Source organism: Artemia franciscana, unplaced genomic scaffold (genome assembly GCF_032884065.1).
Source record: "Artemia franciscana unplaced genomic scaffold, ASM3288406v1 Scaffold_2143, whole genome shotgun sequence".
In the NCBI taxonomy this organism is placed as follows: domain Eukaryota; kingdom Metazoa; phylum Arthropoda; class Branchiopoda; order Anostraca; family Artemiidae; genus Artemia; species Artemia franciscana.
The window spans coordinates 64,427-86,226 of NW_027063134.1; the positions used below are offsets into that span (position 1 = coordinate 64,427).

At 35.1% G+C, this 21,800-nt stretch overlaps 1 protein-coding gene across 4 annotated transcripts; it reads right to left on the reverse strand.

The window, feature by feature from the left end:
* Positions 1–510: 510 nt before the first annotated feature.
* LOC136042846 (integrator complex subunit 11-like) lies at positions 511–20,953 on the reverse strand. 4 transcript variants are annotated; one of them, XM_065727773.1, is made up of 4 exons: positions 19,983–20,118; positions 17,142–17,273; positions 13,266–13,448; positions 2,870–3,028 (listed from the first exon to the last, which is right to left on the reverse strand). In XM_065727773.1, exons 1-4 carry the CDS (start codon positions 20,088–20,090, stop codon positions 2,918–2,920), a joined length of 534 nt encoding a protein of 177 aa, XP_065583845.1. In that variant the 5' UTR covers positions 20,091–20,118; the 3' UTR covers positions 2,870–2,917. The 4 variants fall into 4 exon arrangements, with proteins under 4 accessions (XP_065583848.1, XP_065583845.1, XP_065583847.1 ...); XM_065727775.1 differs by having other exon boundaries at positions 2,872–3,034; XM_065727774.1 differs by lacking the exon at positions 2,870–3,028 and adding an exon at positions 5,932–6,794.
* Between the last annotated feature and the right edge of the window lie 847 nt (positions 20,954–21,800).

Consider the following 21,800-nt stretch of genomic DNA (forward strand, 5'->3'; position numbering starts at 1 on the left):
AAAATAGTCAAAATTAGTTTACCACTTTATTAATTATTAAAGTTATATAGCAGCAATTGGAATAAGAAACCTGACAATTAAATTCCCTTAAATAAGCGCTATTCTGCTTGCATCCTATCTAAACGCAGGGTGCACTTGCAGAACCAAGCGAAAATAAATTCGCTAATGGTTCCTTTACCCATTGCGGAAATCCGTGCAGAAATCTGTCCGTGTCTTTTCGAACGATGGCCCAGTAAACGCTACATTTTAAGGCATAATTTTTAAATAAAGCGTAGATGAAGACAAGTTTTAAAAGAAGAATATTGGCTAATTTGACTCTCGCTTTGTTCCTTATGCTGCGAAGGAGGCATAAAAGACAAAAAGAGAGAGAGAGAAAAAGAAATCAGTCTGAAACAACAAAGATTTTGATTTTCCATCATAGTCATGGTTTTATTCATCTGAAAACCTTACCAAGAATCCGTCCTGAATGAACCAAAACGTTGCAGAAATCTGGAGGGTTTTTCAAGCACGGAAACGGAAAAAATCTCCGCAAGGATTGATTTCCGGACTAGATCCGGACAGATTTCCGCAATATGTAAATGAACCATAAGCGGAGAGTGATGCAGAATACCCTTCCATGCGTTAAAAAGGGCTCTTGTCGTAAACGAACGTAAAAGAACGCACGATATGTGAGATGGATAAACCGTGATTGGACATATATATTTATAAACAATGTAAACTCCATGCTTCAGGAGACACACTGAATGCGAATAAAATGAGAAACAAAGTCGTTTCAGCCCTCCGAGCTTCCCGAAAAAGATATGTACGCGAAAAAATAGCACCACTCCTCAAGTCAGAATCTTACATTTGGCATGACGCAGTAAAACGGGGCTAAGTAGGAAAAAGAAAGGAAACGGAGCACGAATCGATAACCTTGATGGTAGTCTGAATAAAGCCTCAGAAGTCAACGAATTCTTTAATTAGATTTGTACTACCCACCCAAACGTAAGTGGGGAACAAATGTGTGACATCATTAACAACAATAGTACAGATGAAATCGTAGAAGTGTCAGAAATGGCAGTTCACTATGGAATCGGACGGCTATGGAACAACTGCCTCATACCCAGGTGAACTCCCTGTAAAATCATTGAAAGAGTACTCACCTCTTTTAGCCTATCCCACCAGTGATAAACCAATGTTTCTTAGAACAAATATTTCCGAAAATGTGGAAAGCTGCATATGTCCGTGTCATACCGAAAGTCAAGATACCCCAGACCTGTGACCGACTGAGACCAATATCGATAACTCCTAACTTAGTAGAAGTAGCTGAGGGTTTTATCTACCATTCTTTGTTACAACAAATTGATCCTGGGATCAAGCCGTACCAATATGGTTGCATATGAAGCAATAGCACGGCAATGCATATAGTAAAAATGTATCACTTAATCGTCAAGTGGTTGGAAACTTCTAATAGTTGTCGACTTATTATTGGCAGACTACTGAAAAGCATTCGACCTTATCAAACACATGACTGCATTGACAGATCTAAAAGAAATTGGCACTAAAAACAAATACTACTATTAGTGAGAGAATTTTTAAAGGGAACAGGAATCAGTATACCCTTTGTTTGCAGAAGATACCTGCTCTGAGTGGTCAGAACTAACCTGCGGCTGCCCTCAAGGAACAAAATTAGCAACTCTTTTATTTCTTGGCGTCATACCCCATCCTTGTAGAATCTGAAGAGCGTTTCAAGACTGTTTATGACTTATGTGCGTTTCTCAAACATATAATTAAAAATGCAGTAGCAAAGCAGCAGTCTGACCCAAGTTTCTTCAAAGACTTCATCAACCAGTGTAAGTCGAATAGTCTACAAGTAAATGAACAGTAATCAAAAGTTTTATGATTTAATCGACTCCAATTGTTTCCTCTGCAACAATCCTAGGCGTAACATTTACATTTAACTGCTCGTTTAAGCTGCATGTAGACAGTACTGTGCACAAAGATCACTACTGGATCCAGAATTTAACAAGTATGTGCAGGTTAGGCTTTTCTGATCGTCAGCTTCTGCTGGCGTATACAACCTACATCAGTCCTATCCTTCAGTATTGCTGCTCCATTTGTGGTCCCAAAACTCAGAACACAGCTTACATGGCAGCTAACTAGAAGATGGTCAAAAACACACTACTAAGATAATAATCGGACACTATTTCAGCAACAATGAAAGTGCCCTTGAGCTCTTGAATTTACCCACCTTATTCCATCGAAGACATGAGCTAATAATGAAATTTGGGAAATCACTATTAACAAACGAGAAGCACCGATCCATACTTGCACCATCCGCATCAATCAGCAGACATGCTAGGCATTACAAGAAATTAGAACCAGTCCAGTGCCGTACAAACAGATTCGCAAATTCCTTTGTACCATATTTCCTAAGTGCATTTAACAGGTGAATTGAAAGTTGTGCCATATTTTGTAAGTGTAGCTAACAAGTGATCATTTTGTGATCGTAAAAGTAGCGTAATTTACTCTTCATTTGTGAGTGCTACGATACCTGTTTCATTAAACAAATACAAAATACGATAACAAGCCCATTTTTTCAAAAAAAGCCCGTGTTCCCACCCCACGTTCACTCAAAAATTCAACCCGCCCCTGATGGCGGGTCTTATGTTTACTGTCGACTTCATTATCCAATTTGCTCATAAAATCCTTTTTTTTAAATTTTAACCATCTTCACGTGAAAATAATTTCTTTAAACGTACTTGTCCGAAGGTCAGGCTTATTGACGATATAAGAAACGAAAACCAGTTCATCCTCATTGGGAGGCTAAGTTTCTCGATTTGTTAATATTCTAAGTCACAAAAAGAGAAAAAGGAAAAAAATATCAAGTCTACGCTTACTGGCTCAATTAAAGCTTCTCGGGAATACGCAGTTGGAGCTAGCTCAATAACACCCAGATTATGATATTTCCACTTCTCCTCTCTGAATAGGTCCAGTTCTTGTATTGCATACTCTCCATAGAAAATGGCTCTTCCCAGTTGTTGTTCAACTAAAACTAAATTTGGCTTATTCGTTTATGATGTATTAAGAATTAGTATTACTAATGCCCTGGGATTGAAAAGAGGGTGGCAATGAAAAGACAAACAGGCAAGAAGCTTACAAAGAGGTTGTCTACAACCGATGCAGCTTCATCCAGATCGATATTTTCTTGTTCTTGCAATATTGAAACCACAGCCGATTTGACTTCATTGGCCAGGTTAGCATCTCCACATACATAAATATGACCACTGTGATTATATAACAAATCATGAATACGACGGCTGTTGGCATTCGTCCTCATTATTTGCATTACAGATTTTTATAAAATATAAAATTCAAACATAGAGGCATCTACATCCAATGTGACTTCAAGCGAAAAACAGAACATAAGCGAAAGAACAGTAAAAACTATTGACGATAACTTCTTTCTATTAGATATAGATCTACCTTTAGAAGCAACACTCAAACTCAGTGCTGCCTTAAAGTGAAACGAACAACTCGCCAAAATACGCCCGAGCCGTTCAAAACCAGGATTGCCATCATGGTCAGTTCCTAAAGCGTTATAATTGCCTAAATTTGTATGTTTCACAGACATAAATTACTAAATTTGTATGTTTCCCAACAATTTTTGGTGCTAAAGTTAAATAAGTGTGGCTCACTAAGTGTAGTTGTTTTAGTTTTAGATTAGTTTTTTTTCTTTCGGTTATTTCGAACTTAGCGTCAATTTTCCAAAACAAACATAGCAAAAAGGTTGTCCAGGTTAAATCAAAATTCGCACAAATCTTTCGAAACAAATACGGAAAAATGCGATCCACACTTTTTGTAAATTCATCTGCCTCTTTTAAAAATCTACATCATTTCGTCCATGACAAAAAGAAAAATTGAATCACAAAAGTGCTACAAATTGAAGTACGGGCTTCAGTACTACACATGATGAAACAGTTCTTTCTGAAAAAGTCAGACAAAGTTTTGCCTCTAGTCTAACTCTATTTTTACATTCCTTGCTTACCTTTGGTTCACCCTGTTCTGCTTTCAAGGTAAAACATCAATTTCGCGTGATCCACCAAACTTCACCTGTTTTTAGCTACAAGTTTATGCGTCATAATGTTTCAACAGCTGTGAACTCTTTATTTACTTCATAACTTAATATAGCTCATTCCTATGGATACACTAGTCTATACTATTAACAACCACGAGCTGAAGACATAAAATATTTTTGGTTTATTATCATATAAAATTTTTTGGTACAGTTGCAATACATTATTTACAAGATAGCTTCATAATTAATGTAAGGCGTAAAAAAGAAGACGAGTCTAGTCAAGCAAAATGTTCAAGCAACATTGTCAGAGAAATCCTACTAAAATTTTGATAAAAAGCTGGATTTTATAAAGTATGTGTTTTAAATACTTTTCTAAAAAGTATTATTATAAAAAGTACCGATATTACATTTCTGCTAATTCATAAACGGAAATTTTTCATTTGATTAAACAGTTTCTTCAGCCATAGAGCCTAATAAATAAAAAAACGCAGAGGCTAATTGATCCTTTGTACAAAATATATAGCCGTAAAAAGAGTTTCTGAGCTACGACCTTTTTTGATTATTATAGGAGAAAAGAAATTATATTACTATGGAGAAAAGACCTTGATAAAAGAGGCAACCACATGAAAAATAATCTAAGGTCTGGACAATAAAAGCTCACTAATTTAGTATCAACCAAAATTTTTCACACAGATCTGTCAAATATATCCAAAAAACATAAATTTGCATATAATCCAAGTCTTACCTTAGTCTGAGCAAAAAAAAAAGAAGAAAAGACTATAAGAAAAGACTTTACAAACGCATAAAAAATTAATTATATCCATTTTTACAAGTCAATTAAACATTTCAGGGGGAGGTCAAGCCCCATGACCCCTCTGGATACAGCCTTGGTTGCAGAGTCGTTATTTCGTTCTTTATTTTGAGATTTTTCTCTCTTTGTTTTTAAACATAAAATTAAAGCAAATTTATTGTATCAGTTTACGAATAATGAAAACTAACAAGGACGTTGATAAACACGTACAATTTCAACCCGAGCAAAAAAAAAAAATTAATTTTAAATAAAATTAGAAGTTGGATAATAATTTCAAATAGATATTTTTTTTTTTTCAAAAAGCAAATAGCTCATTCGAACAGAGACAAAAGGCAGTCAAAAATAGTCAAAATTAGTTTACCACTTTATAAATTATTAAAGTTATATAGCAGCAATTGGAATAAGAAACCTGACAATTAAATTCCCTTAAATAAGCGCTATTCTGCTTGCATCCTATCTAAACGCAGGGTGCACTTGCAGAACCAAGCGAAAATAAATTCGCTAATGGTTCCTTTACCCATTGCGGAAATCCGTGCAGAAATCTGTCCGTATCTTTTCGAACGAAGTCCCAGTAAACGTTACGTTTTAAGGCAGAGTTTTCAAATATATACATCAGCGTGGATGAAGACAAGCTCTAAAAGAAAGAATACTGGCTAATTTGACTCTCACTTTGTTTCTTATACTGCGAAGAAGGCACAGAAGACAAAAAGAGAGAGAAAAAAACTAGTCTGAAACAACAAAAATTTTGATTTTCCATCATAGTCATGGTTTTATTCTTCTGAAAACCTTGCCAAGAATCTGTCCTGATTGGACCAAAACGTTGCGGAAATCTGGAGGGTTTTTCAAGCACGGAAACGGAAAAAATCTCCGCAAGGATTGATTTCCGGACTAGATCCGGACAGATTTCCGCAATGTGTAAATGAACCATAAGGGGAGAGCGATGCGGAATACCCTTCCATACGTTAAAAAGGGCTCTTGTCGTAAACGAACGTAAAAGAACGCACGATATGTGAGACGGATAAACCGTGATTGGACATATATATTTATAAACAATGTAAACTCCATGCTTCAGGAGACACACTGAATGCGAATAAGATGAGAAACAAAGTCGTTTCAGCCCTTCGAGCTTCCCGAAAAAGATATGTACGCAAAAAAAATAGCACCACTCCTCAAGTCAGAATCTTACATTTGGCATGACGCAGTAAAACGGGGCTAAGTAGGAAAAAGAAAGGAAACGGAGCACGAATCGATAACCTAGATGGTAGTCTGAATAAAGCCTCAGAAGTCAACGAATTCTTTAATTAGATTTGTACTACCCACCCAAACGTAAGTGGGGAACAAATGTGTGACATCATTAACAACAATAGTACAGATGAAATCGTAACAATACATACATTTAAAAATACATTTAAAATACAACTAAAAATACATTTGGATTATTCGTTTATGATGTATTAAGAATTAGTATAAACTGTGAGGGCCGAAGTTGACAATTTTTCCGAGGAAAGTAAATCGAATCAAAAGTAACACTATTAAGCAATAGTAAATACCAGAATTTTAAACAAGTATTCTACATTTTAAAAATCAAACAGATTTACCTAGATTAAAAAATTTTTAAATAAAAACAACATTTTGGCACCTACTTTTTAATCAAGCAGGTCGTGGAAATAATTGCGAATATGGAGTGACTCGGCCAAAAACAAAATTTTATTTAGAATTTGCTAAACAGAATTTTGATAACAATAGATAGATCAAAAGATTTAGCTTTTTTAATCTTACCCATCAAAAGTTACGAGCCTGAGAAAATTTTCCCGATTTTTGAAAAAGAGTGCAAATATCCCCAAAAGTCAAGGAGTCTTATTGAAAATTAAACCATCAGATACAGCGCATCAGAGATTTCTTCTGTAGATATTTTCAAGCTTCCACCTGTAAAAATTGGAACTTTGTATTTTTTACCAGAAGAAAGATAAAAGATATTTTTTTTTCTACCCAGGGCTGATAGTATCGACCCAATGAGCCTAGGGACATTGGGAGGGGGTTCATGGGCTAACGGAAACTGAAAGTTCTAGTGCTCTTCTTAAGTGACAACAAAATTTAGGCTAACTAGCCCCCATTCCACGTTATTTTCCTCAAAGTCGTCTGATCAAAATTTAGAGATAGCCATTTTGTTCAGTATAGATAAAAGGCTCAATAACTGTCTTTGGGGAGGACATTATCCCCCAGAGCCTTTGCGGGTTGAACTTTAATGTGGAAATTATTCACAGAGGAAGTTTCAAAAATCCATATACGGAATTCGTTTTATATGTATTGCTTTCTCGTTGGCACCTCATCTTAATGTGGAGATGCTCTGGGGGATTATCCGGGGAAATTTACGGCGGAGTTGGAATTATCAGGGGGATTTCCCATGGGAGAAATTCTCCCAGGAGAAATTATAGGAGAAATTTTGCATGGGCATTTCCCAAGGAAGATCCTTTTCATTGGCAGGGAGAGGGGGATATTTCCCCCTATGTGAAAAAAAATTAACATACAGGGGGTATTATGCCACGACCGGAACAAAGGTCAGAAATTCAACAGAAAACAAGCCTTTCTTCTAATGAAAATATACTAAGGAGTATTTTTCAGGCGGAATCGCAAGTAAAAAATTTTCCGGGGGGGGGGGATCACAACAAGAATGGAATTATCCGAGGGTAATTTCCTGGGGTATAATTTTACAAGGCAGGAAATTTCCGTGAGATGATTTTCCATGGAGGATTTCCAGGGGGGGGTGGATTTCCTAGGATTATTTGGAAAACTATAAGAAATAAATAAAATCAAAAACAGTTTTTTTAATGATAACAAACAGAAATGATTCCGTATAAGGGGGAGGGGAGGGAATTCGTCCATAGAATTTTCAATTTCGAGACTTTTGGAAGGGTAAAACTCGAGACAAAGGTCCGTAAAACCTTTGTTGCCTAGGGGCTTCGTGGAACAGTGGTGTTTATATTTCCTACTGGCCTGCTAAGTCCCAAGGTACTGAGGGAAAGATCTCCTTATCCAGCCAAACCAGTTGAACATTTTTAACAAGTATCTGCAAAAATTTGGGGCATCCGTGGGCATATGCATTTTGTATCAGTTTGCAATGCCCTGGGAAATCCCAGAAATCAGCAGGAAGCGCTCAACGCACTTTTTTGTATCCCTTGAAATTCCTAGTGAGAGAGACTAGCAATGTATGTGTTAGTATACATTAATAACTAGACCTACGTTGCCTGGGCAACGTGAAGTGTTGCGGCAACCTTTGTCCGGCTTTGCCGATTAAAGTGTTGCGAGAGCAACACTTTGGTTTTGTTTCTTCGCTATCGGTTAAATGCTGAAGTTGTCAAAACTATCAAAGCTTTCAAAACGGCATATTCAAAGAAGAACACAATCAGTAATCACATGATCAAATTCTTCAGCGTTGAAAAAACAACAGCAAAAGAATATCGGAAAAAGGGACTAAATTGAGTTTGCAGCCAGATGAACTTTATCCTTTTCAATCGTAGACATCGTGAGGGATGGAAACTTGGAACATTATCTTATGTAATCTAGTTGGTATTATAAAGCTATCTGTAACTTTTCAGGATCAAAATACCATCAGGGACCCATAAATTTCCTGTAATGACTCGCCATCCAGGATCGCTTATTATTGGATGGCGAGTCATTACAGGAAATTTATGGGTCCCTGATTCCATAGATGTGTACCAATTTGCACAAATTTGTAGCCCCTCGTGAGCCTCCTCTAGCAACCGATTCTTACTTACAAGTCCCTCTCCCGGGATATACATCCAAGTTCACCGGAAACAAATAATGGGTACACCAACTAGCAAAAGTTCCAAACCCCTTGTCGCTGAAGTCATTGTAGCCTAACAGCCGATTATTACTTACAACTCCCCTACATGTCTTACAATCGGGAACCAAGTTGTTCTTACCATCAATTACACCAGAAACAGATAATAGGTACACCAATCAGCAAAAGTTGCAAACCCCTCATTGCCAAAGATGATTATAGGCTAATAATCGACTGTTGCTTGGAAGTCCCCTACATATCTCACAATTGGTATCGGCCTATTTTTGGTTCAAGTGTGTACCTTACCACTGAAGTTGTCAACCCCTTGAAACTTTCAAACTGGTGTATGTCATGAAGGAATTTTTGTAACAAAAAATGGATGACATATACTTTGATCAGTTCATCAAGGTCTATCGATTGTCATTGAAAAAAAAATTCTATCTGTCTTAGTTCAAAAGTTGACTTTTTTGCCGGAGGCCAACTTTCTAACACCACCACTTAGAAAGGAGCAAAGGATAAGCTCTAATTTCTTTAGCAATGAGAGAACTTTTAAAGTTTAAGAGGTATATCTGATACCATTTCTCTATTGCAATCCCAAGTAGAAAAAAAAGAATGGTAAAGTCAGCTGAAATCACGAACAGAAATGGCTAGAAACAATAGATGGCAGCACTTTCGGACCCGTGGGAAAATCGCACTTTTTTGTTTCTGTAAATTTTTCTATTTATCACTCAAAGAAGATATATTGGCAGTGGGGCCGGGGAACTACCGCATATATTTAACACTTATAGATTTTAGTCCATCTTCAATTTGAAACTGGTGCCTGCCTGCTTGCCTGCTAGAACGGAGCTTTCCACTCGAAAGCAGAAACATGGTTTGATGAAACGAAAGCTTGGCTGCACAACTTCAGATACTCCTCTCTGACATAGGCTATATAACTCCACTTCACTTCGCACACCATAGGCTCTGGCTCGAGGACAAGCAAAAACCATCCTTTTTGGCCCCAGGCAAGAGTTCTACGGAGCTTTCCAAAATGTAATGTCATATTCATCAATCCGGCCTGAGGTCCACACTTTCCGTAAAAACCACACAGGTTAGACCCTTACCAGTTTCCAGGAATAAGCTGAGATCGGCGGCATAGGAAAAAAAAAAAAAAAAAAAAAAAAAACCGGGACAAAACCAAAGTGTTGCTCTCGCAACACAATTAGCTGTGAAAGTAAAAACAAAATAGGGATAATGTGGAAAGGGGGCTAACTATTAAACAAAAGAATGCTTCTAAGCAACCATTATATAGCACAAAACAATTCCATTTCCAACCCGGTTATTTTATGGGCGGGGTTCAATCCCCCTTCTTCTAACAACGTCCAAACAAAATATTGTCGTGTGTGTAATTAAAAACAGTTAACTTTAAAAAGATTGAAAGAAATGAGTAGGGTACAGCTGTGCATAAAGGTGTTTAACTTGCATTCTCAACAGTGGCGTCGTTTTGGGAGTAGGTCAAGAGGGAACTCCCCCCAATAATTTGGAGAAAAAAATCATTATATAGCCCATGACACTTGAAACTCTGGATGTGGACCCTTTTGCCCCCAAATAAAAATGCTGGAGCTAAGCCCCTTATTTTTAATGTATTTTCAAGGCCTCCTTTTTCATTTGACAGTAGACGTATTTCTTATTTGAACTTCTATCATTTTCGTGGCGAAGAAGGTGCCTCAGACTCATCGACGAAACCAGTTTTTTTCCGTCTCTTTGAAGGACAGTCTTCAGGATGTGAACCATGTACACGGCCATCAAAAGTAATTTTCGGAAGCCCCCCCCCCCCGCTTAAGCCCGAAATTTTTGTTTGTTACGTAAAAATGTAACTAAAATGCATTTAAACGAAAAATGTATCCAATCTGCATATTTTTTTTTGTAAGCCTCTCCCAAACAAAAATTGTTGACACGCCCTTGGCCCCCTTATTATTTCTGACGACTTGGTAAAAAAAATATAGTCAGCTCACTATATAAATTCAATAAATGAGAAGAATAAAACAAAGAATAAGATAAATATGACAACAAGATAGATTAAAAAATGAGAAAATAACAAGTACTGAAATTGACATGACAACTACTGAAATAGACATGACAACTCCTGAAACTGAAATGATAAATACCGACTTCACTGTTTAAAGAATAAAGATGCAGATATTTTGTCAATTTGATTTCTAAACAAGATAAATATCTGAATAAGATAGATACTACTCTATAAGATTAATCAATAAAGGAAACCTTTTACAACTTATCCAAAGCTATCTTGATCTCATTCAGTAATGAGCCAAATTACAAATGATAAGATCGCCGTGTACATGTCAAGAAGAAGTGTTTATCGATACTTAGGGAAGGTAATATGTCCATAAGCCTGCTTAGTCCCAGAAACAGAAGAAAATTGGTCTTTTACTTTTTGAAGGAAATTGGTCTCTGTGTCAATTTAGTTTAATATTATGGCCTCTTAGTGAAAATTGGCCTCTCCGTGTCAATTTAGAGAAATAGAGAATCACCATGCTGTTGGTTATGAGCCACATATTCTGTTCACCTTTAATGTCAAGTTTTGTCAGAATTTTCTGCTATTGGCCTGTGAACTAGTGTACTTAGACAGAAAAAGCACATAATTCAGGGAGTCTAACTGACGTCATTGAGGTCTCTATAACAAAAAAGGTGCATTCGTGTATGAAAAAAACGGTGAATAAAATAAAAGTTCCTTTGTAATAGCAAAATACTGTCACATCATTTATGATTTGATATAAAGTCTATAAAATATCTTTAAAATAATCGGTGAAGTTCTCATTGACGTCATTGTGGCCGCAATAGGCAAAAAGGAGCATTCATGTGCGAAAAGGGCTGACAGATGAAAAGTTGCCTTGTAATGGTAATTTAGTGACAAACTCAGTGACAGTTTTGATAAATGATTATGTCATTTAAACCCACCAACGCCATTATGAAGAAGAATTAACTATTTTTTACCATAATTAGGATATTAGTACTATACTCCTTTATTAAGTGTAAAAGAGTGCTTTAGTAACTGCAACTTTTGGGAATGAGAATTTTAGTGCATCTGTTTGTTACATTTACATGAATGTAGCAATTTTGTTGTGTTTTGCATCATTCATTATATTTTTTTTTATAACTGCATCATCTTTATATGAATATATAGTTTTTGTCAAAAATGTATTTTATTTTTAATACTATGGTTTGTTACTTCAAAAACACGTGTATATAGCCATTTCCTTTCAAATGAGCCCTTAAACATCTCCCTTCAGTGTTTTAGCCTCCGCCCTCTCGCAGCGGCGACAGAAAAAAAGGGAGCAAGAGAATAAAAGGAGAGACGTCACAGCTTTCCATGCGAAATAGTGATTTTCGTTGGTTTTCGGCTATGGTTCATAAAAATGAACAGAAATTAATTTAAAAACTTTTTCCACAAAACAAGTTTGTCAAAGAATAGTACAGACCTCATTAAGCCAAAAATTAGTAAAAATAAATTCAAATAATTTTTTAAGCGTAATACTACCACAAATCACCATCAATAAATGAATTAAATTTAAAACGAATAGAAATTTAATAAATAACGGATTCAAACTCAAAGCAAGCAAAAATAAACATGAGTAGGGCTGACAACCCCCAGACCTCCTCATGACCAGAGCATAATTTGTACTTTACTAAAAATAAAACATATTTTAATATTTTCACTTTTTTTTAGTTCAATAAATAAAAGATGTATTAAGACTACAATGAATAAATATACATTAAACTGACAATACACGGTCATTTCTCTTTTTTGTTTTTAGTGAAGTGCAAATTTTGTTCTGGTCTTGAGAAGACGTGGGTGTTGTCAGCCCTATTCCTTCAAATTTTTGCTTGTTTTGAGTTAGAGTAGGCTATCTATATAATTTCTTTTGGCTTTTGGTTTCATTTATTTATTAATGGTGATTTGCGGTAGTTTTACACTTGGAAGATAAAAAGAAAAAAAAAAAAATCGTAGAATTTGACAGCACTTCCGTCCGTAAAAACTTAAACAATAAGAATTTGATGGTTCCCAACAGCCAACTATCGTTTCAAAGGAAACCTAAACCTTTTCAAACTTTTTGATGCCATTTGTTTTTAGCCTAATTTTGATGATTGTTCGCCTACATTTTATTTCTTCTTCTTTTTTTTCTTTTTTTTTGCGCCCGCTACTGCCAAAAATTGCAAAAGCTCAGAAGGAAGTCTTTTCAATAAAAATGGATTTGTGTTGTTTTTTTTTACAAGTTTTTAAGATACTTTTGGTGTGTAAATACCTATTTCCGCGTTCCTGGCACTTTTCAACAAAACTATAAAAAAAAACTCAAACAAAAATTTCAAATTAGAAACCTTATTTTTCGCTGGGAAAATTATTTGAGATTGGCAAAATTAGTGTAGTAATAAACATCTGATATCAGTTTCTGAAAAACAGAGTTATAAAGCTAGAAAAACGAGCAAAGAAATACCAAATAATAGATGGCACTAATGATTTTCTTATTGACACTAGAGCATGAAGAAAAAACAAAACATCCCACTCTAATGAAAAAAAGCACCAAAGGACCACTTACATCATCTTTAACTACCAAAACACCATGAACCAAACAAGGTCTTTTCGGATCGGGTGGATTCATTTCATACTTTTGTTTGCTCTTCATTAAAAGCCCTTGATCAATCACAGCACGGACAGGCAGAGCGGTTTTAATAACTGCTGTCTCACCGTTAGCTGGCATAAAACAATCTATACCCAATTCCTGAAACATTTAGAAGTCCTTTAATTATCAATTCATTCGACAAAAATAAAGAATACAAAGAAAAACAGGAAATGAAAATGAACAAACAAGCCAAATGAGGGCGATTTTCAGCCTGTGGGGGGAAAACACAAAGACAAAGCAGATGTTTTGACAAAAACCTCCGCTAAGCCGTTCTCAGCGGTCGAAAAAAAGGGGAAAAGGAAAGATGGCATATATAAAGAAAAAAAAAAAAACTTATTGCAGTAAACCATACCACGAAAGAGAAATTAATAAATAAAACACAAGTCAAAACCATCCTCGTTTGGTATCTTAATTATTTTTTTCTTCATATTCGTCCTTTCTTTTCCAAGCGTCATGTATAGCTAGTTCAGTCTCAGAACGTATAAAATAAAATAAAATATAAAATAAAAATATAAAATAAAATAAAAAGACTTTAAAATAAAATATGTTCAGTATTAACTACTAAAACTTAATGATTAATTGATAAGGGGGAGATTTAAAATTTGCTTGATTTTATACACGAATATTTATGTTTGTTTTAGACTTTAAAGGTTTTAGTACTACTGAAAGGAAGCGCAAGAAAAAAAAACGGAAAACTCTCATTCAGCCATTAAATACAGCTCCTTGGCTTAGATTAACCCCGCTTCATAGTTTTTTTTTCTACAACAAAAAGTTTAGCTATTTATGTATCCCTTCCATAAGAACTTCATATGCTCCTGGGGCATATCTTACGGCCCTTGACCCCGGATTTTGGGAGTTTGTTTCTACCCTGAAGGCCTTGTTATATGATCTTTAGACTATTTTGAATAAAATGGTTACCTCAAAATTTTTATTGGACGCATTTTGGATAAAGAACGCGATGGGGGGTAGGGGCTAGTTCCCTCCGATCACTTTTGACTCTTAAAAAGGCCTCTATAACGATTAATTTCTGATCAATTCATTGGAAGAAAGATATTCTTTTTGCCGTACATTTTTTGGTTTTTCTTTTTGTTTTCGATACCTCACTCCTCGAAAGTGACATTGTATATATTAAAAGCCATAAATAAATAAATTATTATTATTATATTAAATTCATAAGGATAAAATTTCTGGTAATTCGAAAACAATTAATATTCTAAATAATGATTTGAAAAGAATAGCGTTATATATGCTTCAAAATGTTAGTAAATTCGACAATAATGTACATTCTTGGTCTTTCAAAGGAGCGGAATAAGATACAAGCCTGTCCAAAACACACAAAGTGCAGCTTTCAGGCTGTATTTCTTATTTTCCCAAGAGGACCTTTGGATTGAACTTAGGGGGGTAATCTTAGTCTATGTACGGATACGTGTAACTGCTCGATAAATTCAAAAACTTCTCAGATGCTCATAAATTCAAATACAATAGTCTGTAAATGCAGTTCTCTGAGCATTACTGTGCAAAACCCTTCACAGTAGAAAAGCTTACCCATTTCCAGCCTTTTCCAATCGTTTCTTTCTTGAAAAAAAAAATCTAACTAGAAACAACAAAAAACCTGGTTGGATTGTTGTAAACCATCCAAAGTTATTAGATCTCATACCTTCAGCGAAGAATGTATCTGCCTTTATATTACTGCACAAAATTCTTTATTGTAAGCAAAATGTAGAGCTTGTCTTTTCCACCATTTCCAAACCATTTTTTTTCTTGAAAAACAAAACAGACAAAAAACATGCCTAAATAGGGAAAAAACGAGGTCGGGATTGTTATTGCAATTTAAGGTAGTTAGATCTCTTCAGCACAAAAAGTACCTGCCTTTATGGGATATCTTGCTTTATTTCCGATATCCCATCACTATAAAGTGAAAACAAAAACACAGTTCAATTGGTCAAAACAGCTAGTGAACTTAAAAAGAAGCTCGGGCATTTCACAATCAAACGTTTTTGGGACACACAGAGGGTTTTTTTTTTATAGATGTTTGGTTTTTAATTATACACTACTAGAGCGTAAGAAAAAAGGAGACAGTTCACGTCATATGGAGGGCTACCACTGCCAACCATCAAGAAAATTAAGTGCAATCTAACGGCATTTTGTTGGTAAAACTCTCTGAGCTTGTGACAAGCCTAGACAGTCAAACCAATGAAATAAACACAGAGCATAAACTAAATATTGGTCAACCAATATTTAATTCATTTTTGTTAGCCCAACTGTCTTATATTATAAATAGGTTCATTCGCCTAACACTCTAGTCAGACAGGCCCTTTTAGGCTTTTGACACTTGTTCCCCTTACAATTCCAGGCAATTTGTTGGTCAACTAACATTGAATTAAGTTTTATTAGTGTAAAGGTCTAAGTTTATGAATTGAATGAATCGCCTTATCTGACACTCAATGCAAATGGGCCTAATTTAGCTTTGGACGCTTGTTTGCCTGTCATTCCACGCAAATTAGCGGTCCTGAGTGAATTCTCAATTCTTGGTCAAAATGCCTAAGACCATTGGTAGGCGTGCCTTGTTTACCTCTCATTCTAGGCAATCTAACGGTCCTATGTCAATTTTAAATTCCTGGTCAACCTGCCTGAGACTCTGGGCGGGCGTGCCTTTCTAAAAGCTAACAAACAAGTATTTGTCCAATAAGAGTCATACTTAATCCCGCCGTTTACCCGTGCCATTTAACCAAACACTTGGAAAATTATAGTCTCTACGACTATCTTAATTATGTGACTATCTACCTTAGTTCTACCCTAGGAATTATGCATGGACGGATGATAGATAGAATTTTTTTTTTACAAATGACCTGATATCATTTTTATGCAATCCTAATTAGGGCTTATGCCAGATTTGCCTCTCACTCAATCGGACTATCTGTCTTGGCTTTTTCTACAATTAGCCATGGCTTGATGCCCACAACTACTTGATTTTAATTCAACTTAATTTAAGATTTAAGATTTTAATTTAACTAGTATAAAGTACGAACTGATTACAATGTGAAACTAATTAATATATCAATTATATAATAGAACTTAATAAAAAAATATGTATATTAAACTTAGTATATCAAACATAATATAGAACATGAAACTGATTACAAGATTTACAAATTACTAAGATGAGCAAATAAAAAAAAAAAATCATCCAAACACATTAAACAGTGAAGTTTTTGTTTTTATCAATGCGGGGGCATTAGTTTTATCACTCAAATCTCTAGTATGTGTTATTTTGTTCCGTACTCTAAGGTGTTCCTTTTTTTGGTAGGAATCAAAATATTGTGTTAACATAGCCCTTTCCATCAGCTTTCTAATCATTCTTTTAAAAATCATGGAGGCTAGTGCAGGACTGTGACCAAAATTAAAATTATTTAACCAAAATAATTTTTCTAAGACTATAAATGAGGGTCTCAGACAATCTTGACAAGAGCCACCGTATCAAATTAGACAAAGCCACTGTATCAATTAGAAAAATTAGTAGGGGTATAGAGGTAATGGCCCTTTGAGGCTTCAGACACGATCTAGTTCGTATAACCCACAGCAAATTACAATTATGACATAAAAAAGCCGTCGTTGAATAGTTATTATGAATAGTTATTATTTGTCCAATGGGAAGATTCCTATTTTCACTTATTTATTTCTAGTCCTCCGATTTTTATGTAGTCTGGTTTTAGCCCTTTTTTAGACAGTGGCAACTCTGTCAACCTGTACTCTAAAAGCCTTTCCTGCTATATAATTAGGTAAGAGTCTTACCGTTTGAATTTGCTTTTTCAAAAAGTCCATCTTTTTCCCTTCACCATGAACAAGTAGCACATTTTTTGGCTGGCAATACTGTATCAACTGCATGATTCCCTTAGCATCTGCGTGAGCAGAAAACGACATGTACTGCAATGAAAACAGAAAAATAATGATGATCAACAGCACAAACTAAAAAGAAACACAAAATAATGGCCTAAAAACAAAATTAAATTTTTGATGTCAATTCAAACATGGAGATGGGTGACACTGATGTTGAAATTGACCGACATAGAGATTTTGGAACCAACAACAGACTAACAACTTCATCAGCAAATTTGAATTTTTCTGTTTTTCTATTCGAAAACAGTAACAGCATTCAGAAACAATTTTTCAAGAAACAATTTTCAGAAACAGTAAGCAATTTGAGATGAAAACGTCAAATCTTGGGAGAAGGTCATTTGAAAGGAAGAAACCAAATCTAATAGCTTTTTTTAAGTAACAAAAGATAATACAATGCTAAAATGAATACAATTTTTGACAAAAACTGTATCTTTGTACACAATCTGATATACCAGGTGTTCTTTTTTTGAAAAGTTGCTTCTCTAAGGTATGATGTTAGAATTAAGTGACTCCGTTACCTTATTCCTTGAAATGAAATCATAAGCTGGTTTTTAGAGAATTTCTGGCGCAATAAACAAATCGACACACAATTCCAAATTGACACAGATACATCAATTGCCCGGCACCATTTAGAAAAAAAATTAAAGGAATAAAAAAAAAATCGGCAACGAACTATAATCAAACACATTGCAATAAGGAGCTGCAAGAAAGGGGCGCACATGTAACTTTTAATAGCAATTAGTACACCAGAAGAATCGGTTTTGTAGGCTGATTACCATTATATAGAACTCATTAATTTTAAAGTTGTCCGTCAAAAGCAACGAGCCCGAGAAATTTGCTTTATCTTCGAAATAAAGGAAAGGTGCCATTAAAAAGTTAGTTATCTTGATGAAAATCACACCATCAGATATGGCATATCAGAGACCTTTATTGTAAAGGTTTCAAGCCCTATCTACAAAAATGTAGAATTTTGTATTCCTTTTTTCCCAGGACAAAGATCACCAATGCGGTTATTTGTTGCGATCATTTCGAACCAACAGTTCAATAGAATCGGAGGAGGGCTCATTCGAATGTAAATTAAAAGTCCCGTTGTTCTTTTTAATCAGCCAAAAGGATTTTGTAACAGGAAAGTGGTGTTTTCTACCATTTTGAGGAACAGGAAATTGAAAATTTGAGACATCCAATCGATATACAGCTATCGAAAACCTCTATATTGAGTTACCCAGCTTCACAGGCAGTAATTTCGCACGGCAGCAAATTCAAAGAGTAACGTAGTCCATATAAAACAAACGGTTGTCCTGTGGTGGCGCAGTGGGTTTGACCTTAGCTTGGTAATACGGGACCCAGAGATCGAATCATGCTGCAGCAATGCACTGCAGGGCCGACGCAGGGACCTTAGTAGTCAAGAAGTGTCGTTAATCTGATACAATACTATACAAACAAACGGTTGATATATCCATTTTTGAATAGAAAAAACAGTTTTAATAAATTCATTTGAGGTGAGAGAATGTCAATTAAAGTTGTGCACAAATCCCCGAATTTAACATCCGTCAAATTTTTCTCTACCAGTATCGTCATTTCATTTCTTTCTATTTGTCATTATTTTTATTCGTTACACCTCGGTTAGGTCTGGGCATGATTTGCAAATGATCAGAAATTAAATTTTTAAAAAAAATCAACCTAATGCTTGGCATGCTGCAGATTTGTCATTTTGCCATGTTGAAATGACATATAATTTTGACTAAATGAAAGAAAGATAATATCTGTTAGCTTGATTCAGCATGCCCCTGGACATTTCAACTTAACACCCTTAGTTGTTCCTGAGATATTGCGAATACACAATTTTGAAAACTTGGATTCATATACCACCTTTTGGTTTAGTTAATGGTTAGTTAGTTGGTTTAATTAACTCCTTAATGCTACCTAGAAGCTTCAACTTAAAAGGCTCCTGATAAATTGCAAATAAGCCATTTTGACAACATAGAGGCTTTTTATTTAATTCAATGTTCTCTAAAAGTTTAAACTTAATATCCACTGTCGTTCTCGATACATTACAGATAGAGCCTTGTAACAACCTGGATGCGCACAATATCTTTTCATTTAGTTCAACGTACACCTCAAAATTCCATTAAAGCGTCACCTTAATACTGGTTTTCGGCCAATCCTATGCTGTTCCTGAAACATTGCAGATACTGTTTCGACAACCTGGACACACATAGTTTAATTTAATTAGTTTATCATCTCCTCAACATTCCCTACAAATTTCAACATAATATTCTGCCTTACAAGCACTTTTAACTTATAAAAAGAGCACTAGAACTTCCATTTTCCTATTTATTGAGTCTCTTTCGACGTTTTTAGGATGCCTCCTTCCATACAAAGTGGCCTGCAGAAAAAAAATAATACAATGAAGCCACTTTATCTTTACTTAGGCAGAATTACTGCGCAGTCTATGGTTAATAAACCATAAGTGTAAAACTACATATCAAGCGCGTTCAGCTCGAATGACAGAGGATATAATTCTCAATCACGAAAGAATCTTCCATTTGTGGGGTAAAAACTGGAGTAAAAAATAAAAACTTATTTTTGTATTGTAGGAGAAATTGTGGTGTAAAATATGTAGTAGGTGTGTACTCAGAACAGAGTATTTCTACGTTCTTTTTCCTTTTTATACCTGTAGTCTGATAGGACCTTTTTTATTAAAACCCCAAAATTAACAAAGTAAAATACACTAACCTCTACTGACAGCTTTACTTCGACAGTTTGTCGATTTTCAATTTCAATCTTTTTTGCTCCACCAAGAACCTGAGTGCCAACTGTTCCTTGTACACAATATCCTGGCATGATCAACTGAAATCAACAAAAATTAAACCCGGCACGATGACATTTTCTTCTATGTCTTTCACATAGAAAAAGATATAGGGGAGATTCAGAGGGAAATGAAGAGGCAGATAAAATGGATAGAGTAAGGAGAGTAGGAGACTAGAAAGAGACTAGAAAATGGAAAAGAGACGAGATGTGAGAAGACAGGAAGAATAAGAAAGAAATGAAGGTAAAAAGGAGGGAGATCCGGGCCTCTTGGTGCTCCATCATGGACCTGAGCACCAGCTGCTCCTTGAACATATTAACCTGGCATGATTTACTGAAACCAACAAAAGTTAAACCCAACAACGATAATATATTCTTCTGTCTTTGAAACAGAAAAGGGTATAGGTATAGTTCAGAGAAAAATGAGGAGAAACGTGAAAAGAATGGGTAGAGTAAGAAGAGAATGAGACTAGAAAGAAAATGGAAAAGAGATGATGGATGAGAAGACAGATAATAAGAAAAAGAACAGAAGGGAGATTGAAAAGGAGGGAGATATGGATGATGTGCCAATGAGATGTGAAAACGAAAGACAGAGGCACAGGAGGGAGAAACAATAAAAAAAAATGCTGGGAAACAGAGACAGAGAGTGAATGGTAATGAAGGTGCAGAAAGGCAGAAGAGAGAGAAACGAAACAAAAGTCAAAGGGAGTAGGACGTAAGAATGTGATCAGAAATATAGGAAGAGGAATAGAGAGATGGAGACATATAAAGAGATGAATACGAATTACCGAAAAGAAAAATCGCGACCGGTGTTAATGGGTCTCGATAGAGATTTTTGATGGAAGAAAAGCAAAATGACTAAAAAAATGCGATGTTAAATACAAAAACAAAACTTTCAAAGAAAGGGATTAGAAATTAAAAAAAAAACAAATGATCAGAATTTAAAAAAAAAAAAAAAAATCAAAATTCCATCAGAATTCAGCAGATATAGAAAATAAAGTGTAAGAAAAGATTCATAAACATTGAAGGAAACACAAAAAAGTACAAAACTAAAAATAAAAGTAACGATAAAAAAATTTGGCCTACAAAGCTTTACTTTTTTAAAGCTTTACCGCCCTAAATGCATACAGGTATGCGCGAGCATTTTATTATTTTCAATGAGGGACAAGCACATATGACGTATTTACTTCAAGTGACAAACGACAATATTTTCAAACACGTGTTTAAGAATATTTTTGTAGAAACCTAAACAGTTATTTTTTTTTCATTTTCTCGGTGGCAAAATTATTATTAAACTTTTTCTTCCTACCTTGGGATCAAAACATCATAAATAAAAAAATTTCAAGAACACTACATTAGTCTGAACAGTCAAAGGTCTGAAAAATGTGCCACTCCTCATGCCACCTCCTCGGGTAGCACGTTAAGTGCCATCCCAGGGATAAGAGACCAAAATTATGTAAATACTCTGTATAAAGGAGAGGCGTCATAGATATATTTTCAAACTGTTCTGGTAACGAAATGTAAGTAAATAGCAGTCCGTATCAATACTACCCAAAACAAAAAAAAAGGAATTTGAATAGTATTATATGTATCACAAGAATTTCTCTAGCAGGTCAGAGAGACCTATATATGAGGTCAACAGTCCCTACCAACCAAAAATATAAAATTTGAATCTTTTAACGACAGTACAGGAGCGTGACTTTTTTTTTTGTTCACTTAATGTTAATTAAGAAAATTAATGTTAAG